This window comes from Nylanderia fulva, unplaced genomic scaffold (assembly GCF_048542155.1).
Source record: "Nylanderia fulva isolate GAGA-0341 unplaced genomic scaffold, ASM4854215v1 Scaffold6, whole genome shotgun sequence".
Taxonomy (NCBI): domain Eukaryota; kingdom Metazoa; phylum Arthropoda; class Insecta; order Hymenoptera; family Formicidae; genus Nylanderia; species Nylanderia fulva.
In genome coordinates, this window is record NW_028190698.1 from 1,019,381 (window position 1) to 1,027,886 (window position 8,506).

The 8,506-nt window shown below is 28.1% G+C and overlaps 3 protein-coding genes across 3 annotated transcripts; 1 reads left to right on the forward strand and 2 right to left on the reverse strand.

Moving 5' to 3' along the window:
* Window positions 1-13: 13 nt before the first annotated feature.
* Window positions 14-2,252, reverse strand: LOC114939662 (protein FRA10AC1 homolog). The gene is made up of 4 exons (XM_029314031.2): window positions 1,973-2,252; window positions 821-989; window positions 552-711; window positions 14-474 (listed from the first exon to the last, which is right to left on the reverse strand). The coding sequence occupies exons 1-4, from the start codon at window positions 2,077-2,079 to the stop codon at window positions 173-175; spliced, it is 738 nt and encodes a 245-aa protein (XP_029169864.1). The 5' UTR covers window positions 2,080-2,252; the 3' UTR covers window positions 14-172.
* LOC114939656 (bridging integrator 3) lies at window positions 2,243-4,106 on the forward strand. Its single transcript, XM_029314026.2, has 4 exons — window positions 2,243-2,486; window positions 2,599-2,706; window positions 2,909-3,083; window positions 3,157-4,106. The coding sequence occupies exons 1-4, from the start codon at window positions 2,479-2,481 to the stop codon at window positions 3,664-3,666; spliced, it is 801 nt and encodes a 266-aa protein (XP_029169859.1). The 5' UTR covers window positions 2,243-2,478; the 3' UTR covers window positions 3,667-4,106.
* LOC114939618 (activating signal cointegrator 1 complex subunit 2) lies at window positions 3,868-8,293 on the reverse strand. The gene is made up of 15 exons (XM_029313986.2): window positions 8,220-8,293; window positions 8,028-8,119; window positions 7,829-7,906; window positions 7,523-7,683; window positions 7,060-7,444; window positions 6,563-6,780; window positions 6,169-6,354; window positions 5,926-6,075; window positions 5,712-5,805; window positions 5,469-5,642; window positions 5,239-5,361; window positions 5,035-5,156; window positions 4,477-4,675; window positions 4,221-4,392; window positions 3,868-4,081 (listed from the first exon to the last, which is right to left on the reverse strand). The coding sequence occupies exons 2-15, from the start codon at window positions 8,040-8,042 to the stop codon at window positions 3,948-3,950; spliced, it is 2,211 nt and encodes a 736-aa protein (XP_029169819.1). The 5' UTR covers window positions 8,043-8,119; window positions 8,220-8,293; the 3' UTR covers window positions 3,868-3,947.
* Window positions 8,294-8,506: the final 213 nt, after the last annotated feature.

The following is an 8,506-nucleotide window of genomic DNA, read 5'->3' on the forward strand; positions in this document are numbered from 1 at the left end:
GTGTGTACGTGTGTATCCTTCATATAAAATATTTTATTATAACAATTTTACAATTAATGATAATATATTTATGTTGCTGATAGCTATACATACAAGCAAGAAATCGCAAATCTAACAAACTTTTCCTCGATATTCATTTACAATAAAATCACATAATTAAAAAACCTTATATTCACATGAACAAATCTTCCAAATACTTTTCAAATTCTTTTTCTCTCGTCTTTTCCATGTCTTCTGTTGGCTTTTCTTTCCAAATATTTGATTCATCAGTATCAGTGTTTTCGGTATTATTTTGTGCTTCAACTGAACTAGGATCTGTCTCTGCTTTATGCTCCGATTCTCGATTATCGGGTGTAACAGACGTAGCACTACTACTTTCTAGATTTGTACCCAAACGTTTCAAAGATTTTTTCCTTTTCACCTCACGTTTTTGAGATCCATAATTAAGTTTTATCGAACATTCTGGACAAAGCCCTTAATGTAAAAACAAGTCATTATTTTATACAAGTCCCTTATCCCAACGTACAACTATTTTTAATTTAATAACATACTTAATTTTACTAAAGCGTTCTTTTTTTCACCATGTTCTACATAGCCAAAATTAAGTTCCCAGGAACGCAAATCTTCCTTGTTATTGCACGTTTTACTACCACATTCAAATTGTCCTTTTCCAGTTATTACTTCCTTCTCAGTTCTCCATCTCATAGCGACCTAAATATTGCACAAATAATAATGAAAATAATTTTTGTAATCTAATCAAAATGCATACTCATATGCGCAAGATAATAAAGTAAAATATGAAGAGATATGTGTCTCATACCTTATTATGTTTGTAATATGTGAGATCGCATATGCAATATTCCTTGAATAATTTATCATAATATTTTTTAGCTAATTTTGCACCCCATGTGTCTGGAATATCCTTTTCCTGGTCCCAGAGAAACTTGTGATTCTCTCTGATAACATCATAGTCAGTTTTGTCCCGAGACCTCAAAACAGGTCGAAACTTCAAGAGCTGCTTGTTACAAAGTTTATGCAGTTACAACTTTTACTTAGTAATAAATCTGTCGCAAGGAAATGTCGTAGATATTTATCAAAGCTGTGCTGTTAAGAAATTACAGTCTGTGTAATGTACGTGTTTAGATGTATTATAATAATCTTTCTTTATTGTTCAAAGTAATCCATAGCAGATGATCATTTGGCAATAATATGCTTTTATACATTTACAATAAAAGGCGAGACTATTGCTAGCATGCTGATATAATATCTAACTGCAATACTAACAAAAATAATCTGTCAATGCATATAGAAGTCAATGAAAATAGCCCAAGTACTTAGCTAATTAATTCAAATAAAATGAATAAAGCAAGTAAAAAGAAGTAGAATTAAATAAAATTATGAGCAACATGAAAAATTGCAGCAATTTGGAATAAAGAAATATAAAGAATAGATAGAAAAAGAGGACTAAATTTTTATAATAAAATATAACAAAAAATTTTGATGTATAATGTGTGAAATGGAAAAGAGAACTGTGTGATAATTGAAAATAAGTGGAAGGAATATAATTGAAATAAAAGTCAACATTAATATAAAGCAAATTTCAAAAGCCTAAAAGAATAAACATTGTAAACAATATAAATAAGTAAAGTAAAAGTTGAACAATTCAACATGATTGCAAATAAAGGTACAAGATGATCAAGTTTCCTAGCTTTATAGTGTATAATGATGTGTACGTTATCAGTAAAATAAACTGGCAACAATTGGCCAGTCATTTTTAAAAATGTTCTTTTTAATATATTTAATCTTCGAATCGAAAAAAAAGAAATAAGTATATTTGTATCAAAATAATTTTAAAAGTGGAATTAAGCAGATTAAAAATAATCTAAGATGTATAAGCAGTAAAATATGTTTTTCTAATAATATAAAATATAAAAGCTTCCATTTAAATAATAAAATGAAAAATTTAACTTACGTATCCCGTTTCAATAACGACGTAGATTTTCCATAAAGTGTCATATAATCGTTTATGAGTTTCTTGTGTCTGTCGTAAGCTGACAAATGTGCGTAAGCCGGAAACATCTTGGTACTTTGGTACTTAAATTTTTATATTTTCTACGCAATCTTTCAATATTTTTCGCACTGTATACTAACTGACAACTAAAATTCTAATTTCGATGATGCCACTGTGATTACCGATATATATATATATAATATATATCACCACCACTGACTGATCTAATCAGCTGATGCTCTGAGAACGTCAACGCGCAGGCGCGAATAGAAGAGAAAGAGAATACATACATACAAATATATTAAATATCGCCTGTTGCGAATTGCTTATGACAATTAAAATATACAGATGAAAATTAACGATAACAACAATAACGTTTTTTATAAATTTGTTTTTATTCGGTTTCACAATTATTATTATGTGACGTAAACAATTCTTATAACACTTATTGGTAATTGGCATTAAATATGACGTGGTGAGTAAACTAATAAATTTGTAAAATAATTTAAATGTTTTTTTTATATGTACATATATATGTTAGATTGGAAACTTATACAATATATTTATTATGTTTTACGCCCTAATAGGAATCCTTTAAAGAAAAACTATCTAACTCAGAGGCCAACTTTTGCACCACCACTTTTATCCCATGTGGAAGATCAAGAATTAGATCTCGTTGTTCAAAGACTCATCTAGTATGTATTTTTAATGAAAATTGATATAATTGTATAGAACAATTATTTGTATTTACACAACACAAACTACTTTCCATGACAATTTGCAATTGCGACGCAATTAATTTCTGTTTTCATATATGTCTACTTGTATATTGGATTCGGCATGAATATCTTCAAAAAAATTTTAAAGTAGTACAATATATTTGTGTTCTGTTTCAAGTATCGAAAGCACAATAAGAAAACTAACTAAGGAGATGAAGAAATATATAGGAGCTTTGGCAAATTTGGATAGAGCAGACCAACGATTAAGCATGAATCTCATCAGTTGTGGATTAGCACAGAATAACGATGAATATAGAAAAATAGTGGAGGAGTACTTTTCTGTTGCTGCACAAGTAAGTTAACATTTAGTGATATTCTTAATAATCTCAAGAAAATATAACTCATACTATATTTTTAAATCATTAGGTGGGAAAAAACGTTCAAGAAATGACTAGTTTGTGCCATAAGACTTTCATAGAACCTCTGAAAAAGTTTAGAAATGAATTTGTTACTATTGCTGCGGCGTTAACAAAACGCGAAGATCTTGTAACTACATGGAAATACTTGCATAATCGTGTGAAGAAGTTGCAAGAGAAGAAAGATAGAACTGCGAGTCATATTGCAAAACTGGAAAGAGAACGCAGAGCAGAAGAAGCAGCCTCTAAAGAATTGAAGACTGTACACACTCAATTGCTTACAGAGTTACCGGCGTTTCTCGAGAAAAGATTAGAATACATCAATCCGAGTATTCACGCTGTGATTATGATACAATTAAATTATTATGGTCATACAACGCAATTATACACTCAATTGATGCCTGTTCGATATTCTTCCGAATTTGCATTGAGTTCAACAGTAACTGATGAGGAATATCAGCAAGTTGTAAGCACTGAATTAAATAGGTTGAGGGCATTAACTATAGTAAAGGACCATTAAATGAATGTAACTCTTTTCTCCAGAAATATTTCTTATACCATACAACTTTAAATATATATATTTATAAGACAAGATTATTTTAAAATAAAAATATATATTCATTTGTTAAAGTTCTTTGTTAAGAATAACAATACCAAATAGACAAATGATTGTGGTAAGCATTGTTAAAAGAATGTTTTTTGTATTTTGTGGAATGCTGTGTTAAATAATTATATAAATATATTCATTGTGCTTGGCAGTATGTACATTGTAGACTTTTCACGTTAAAAATACGCCCTTTTCTAAGATGGAACCATTCCTTGTCTTTTTTTATATTGAGAACCCATGCGACGATTGTAACTCTGCGTACCTTTGTATACATTTTTCTTATGTCTATTAGTCACATCTTTATTTTGCCCTTGGCCTTTGGAGTTGCCTTAAATAAAAAATTAAAGATATAAGTGTATACTCAATAATACAAATTTTTTTGCATCTAAGGTAGCCCCGAAAGTTTTTTAATTTATGAATTTACACAAGCAGATTAAATAAATTATATAAATCAATTTGCAACATACCAACTACATCACGCGTATTTTTGCCATCTCTTGCCAATTGTCTTTGCTGTTCAGCTTTAGCACGTGATTCCACTGGATTCTGTACAAACTGGTCATTCTGCACTGGCTTCTCATCTTCAACTTCATTTTCATCTTCGGAACTAACATTATTTTTATCACGTGCACGAAGTACCTAAATATAAAAAAAAATTACATAAAAGGCAAAATTTATATAGCGATTGTAGATTGAAGGTAAAAATAATATACTCAAACTAACCCTTGGCATAGTAAATGGTCTGGCATCTATTTCTGTAGAATCATCCGGCACATTGCCACGAATGTTATGGCTGTCATATGTATCATCATATTCATCATCATAATCATCAACAATACTGTACTTCTCATAAATTTCCCGGGATTTTTTGATTTCAGATTTATCGTTTAACATTTCATTTGCATTTTTATATTTTTCTTGTCTAACAAAAAAAAAGATGGATGATATAACTATTTTATTTTCAAATTATATCAGGATCAAATTGTCCATCTATTCTGGAATTTTTGTTCGTGATCCTCATCTTGTTCTTTCAATTATTCTAACGATATATATACAAGGTAAAAACATTTGAAACAGTTTTGTATGTTTATATTAATTCTTTTTAGTATGTTTATACTTGATTCTTTTTACTCATTCTCATGATTATCATTATATAATTATTTCAATTTACAGAACAGAACAATTATTCCAGAATAGAAGATTATACTGCATTTAATAGAGTCGCATAATACAAAAAAACTCTTCGATATAAGTTTTGTTACGAAAAATTTAATAACTTACTTTTTTCCCATATAAATCTTCGACGTGTCTATAATATCTTTTGTCATAACATCAAATTCATCATTATCGAAAATATTTAACCTTTGAATACCAATCGCTGCATCTACAGCAGCTGATGCTTCCTAAAAATATATAATGTAAATTAATTTTTCCTGCTTTATACAAAATATATTGTTACAGCATAAAATTTATTTTATTAATTACCATTGGATCTGGTGGTATATATGGTAATGTCTTATCTATTTCTTTTAAATTAGATGGTAAATTATTTTCTATAACTGCATTTACCACAGATGCAACATCATAATTGTAGTATTTTAAGCATTGCTGTAAGTTTTAAGACACCACATAAATTTATACAAATACTACACATAATTTGTATTCTTCAATTTATTAAATTAAATTAATCAAATATAAACATACAACATTTTTACCTGTATGAAACCTGGACCACAATCACATAAAATTTCTCTCACATTTGAGATGAGAGACATCAATTTGTCAGGATCTTCTGAAGTAGATTCTATCTCATTATTAATGTAATTCACATTATTGCAATGTTCTTCCCGTTGACTGCTTTGAACAGTGCTAGAACCAGCAACAGCTACCTACATACATAATAATGTAATAGGACTTTTACACATTTTAAAATATTATCTGTATGTTTAAAGATTTACATTTGCATTATTATGAGATAAATTAACCACTGTTTTAGTATCTCCAGTCGATGCATATAATGATTGTAAGATATATTCACATTTTATTGTATCACTGTCAGCAAAGAATACTATATGATGTAAAGAATACTAGAATAACATACAAATTTTTCTTATATTATTGTAATATTATATTAATTATGTAAATATTTAATAATGTCTTTAAAAAGGATACATTTCAGGGTGGAGTGAGGAAATAGTTTCAAGATCAGTATTAATTGGATAAAATTCATGATAATCGATAATGAATTCTTTTTCGGAAATAGCATTCATCAATAAATTTAAATATTCATCTATACAATTTCTTATCTCACTTTCCATTATCCTGTTCCGAGAGAAGATAGAAATAACATCATTAGCAACTAAATCATATCTGTAATTATTTACGTATTTAAAAACGACATTTTCCCCTGCTTACATGTTTTCCTGAATATTCAATATAGGTTCATAGACAATAATTCTATAAAGGCTTAACATTTCCACTCTAGTTACATCAAGACGGTGCTTCAATTCGATGTACTTTGGCATATTTTCGTCATTGTATGCTAACTTGTCTAATTTTTTATATATTTCAGGTATTGTATTACCATAAAATGAAATTATTCTGAAATATAACATAGTAATAATATATAATATTTGAACAAAATGTATATGTATAAATGTAGTAGAGAATAAACTTGGTAAAAATTCTTAATTATTAACAAGATTGATTAAATAAAATAAAGTAAAAGATACAAGTACATTTCTAAACAAATTGAAATAAAATCTATATTCTATTTAGTTAAATGTAATAAAGTAAAACTTATTTATACTTGTTTATAAAGTCATCTCTGTGAAATGTGGCAGTTACTGGAGGGTAACTTTTTAATAATATACTCAGAGTTGATGACACATCTAAAATGTATAATATCAAATCCTCTAAATTATATAATGTCATCTCTATGGAATCATTTGCCCTCTCTGCAAGTACCACTGCTTCAGTTGCATGGTCTAGACAATCTTCAAATCTTCGTTCGACATTTTCAAAAGCCTACATTAATAAAAAGAATTAAATGTAAAAATAAATCTATAATTTTATAATCTATATTATACATTTTTATGCAACTTTTAGTCAAACAACAATTACTGATATCATATACATATATATTTCTTTAAAAAATTTCTAAAAATTATATCTGCTTATATATATATATATATTTATGAAAGTAACAATTCTGACATAATTACCAATAATCAAAATGTGACACAAAACATTAATAGATTTTTGAACTACTAATACTTTTCTAAAATATTAAAAATCATACATTACCTTTATGAGACATGTCACAGATTTTTTAAGATCATCATTGTACATAGGTTGTAGAGTAAATATGCTAAATATGATTTTTTCTATTACTTTAGTATTTTCTCTACCATACAGCTGACATAAATCAAATATAATTGGTATTGTGAATATGTAATTGTCATATAATAAATTTCCAAGAAATAGACGGCTCATGTATTCTGTCGAACTTTCTTTGTTTGTAGCAAGACGTGCAAAAACCATAAGTACATTGTAACGAAGTTTCTCTAATGCTTCAAACATTCCTGGCTCATTAGGAAAATTTTCTAAGGCATAAAAAGGTGGTGCCTCTTGTAAAAAAGATACTAATGAATCAATAATAGAAGTATTGTATACAATGTTGGACCAAAATCTAAAGAAAAAGAAAATTCATAATAATTGTATATGTATTAATATTATAAAAATATTACATAAGTACTATATATCATACCGATAAAATGGAAGATCAAGCAACCACTTTAAATCTTCAATGATGTAACTCATAACTTCTATCCAATATTCTCTAGCACCCATAATTTCTGATCCATCATCATTGTATATTTCTGGCACTTTGTAACGTAAAAAATAACGATCATCTGCCCATCTTGCATTCTAAAGAATTTAATGTTTAATAATATATAAAATTATTTACTATATATATATATATATATATATATGGATGTGCATTATAAGACTCATTATCAAGCACTTATAATACAATTTTTTAAATATTGTTACAGTGTAAAAATTAACATACCAATGCATTTATTACAACAATCACACCATCATTTTTAATATTTAATTGCAGTTCCTCCAAAGGCACACAATCAGGATTCTGTTAAATATACACATTATATATATATTTTTTACGTATTTATAGATTACATCTATTTTAGTTTAATTGTATGAATCACTCTGTTTCCCAAAATTATATCAAATATACGAAAACCAGTTACCTCGTAGCACTTCATAATTTTACGTGATGCATTATTTGTTACAATAATTACAAACTTTGCTTGCTCCCGATTGTCAATTTGATAAATAAAATCTGTTAGACAAAAGACAGATAGCCAATCAAATCGACGTGATAAAAACAAACGAGAGATAAATCGGGCAAAGTATGTCACGTTAGATCATCGTGAACTAACCTACGCAAAATCAAACTCGCTTCTGCCTGCATAAAAAGCCGGGCAATCGGGGCAATCCTTCGTAAAGCATATATGACAAATTTATGTACAAGGATAACCGCATGTGGCAAAAAGATTAGAGATAGAAATATAAACGCAAATAAACACGTGTTACGCAATTGGCTAAAAAATAGGGAATTTTCTAAGTTCTCACAATTTTCCTAACTGATACCCAATCAAACGTTACTTTATTTTTCCAAGAACGCAAGTGTATTTAAAAAGAACACACTGTTATTTCATTTCCAAAA

Excerpts from the sequence above, each read along its gene's own strand:
- LOC114939618 (XM_029313986.2), bottom strand. Across the intron at positions 6,076-6,168 it reads TTGAATATTCAGGAAAACAT|GATAATGGAAAGTGAGATAA; the intron begins GTAAGCAGGGGA and ends CTCTCGGAACAG. Across the intron at positions 5,643-5,711 it reads TATCTCATAATAATGCAAAT|GTAGCTGTTGCTGGTTCTAG; the intron begins GTAAATCTTTAA and ends TTATGTATGTAG.
- LOC114939662 (XM_029314031.2), bottom strand. The coding sequence starts at position 2,079 with ATGTTTCCGGCTTACGCACATTTGTCAGCTTACGACAGACACAAGAAA. Across the intron at positions 990-1,972 it reads TCGTTATTGAAACGGGATAC|GTCTCGGGACAAAACTGACT; the intron begins GTAAGTTAAATT and ends ACCTGTTTTGAG. Across the intron at positions 712-820 it reads CATATTACAAACATAATAAG|GTCGCTATGAGATGGAGAAC; the intron begins GTATGAGACACA and ends TGCAATATTTAG.
- LOC114939656 (XM_029314026.2), top strand. Across the intron at positions 2,707-2,908 it reads GTTGTTCAAAGACTCATCTA|TATCGAAAGCACAATAAGAA; the intron begins GTATGTATTTTT and ends TTCTGTTTCAAG. Across the intron at positions 3,084-3,156 it reads ACTTTTCTGTTGCTGCACAA|GTGGGAAAAAACGTTCAAGA; the intron begins GTAAGTTAACAT and ends TTAAATCATTAG.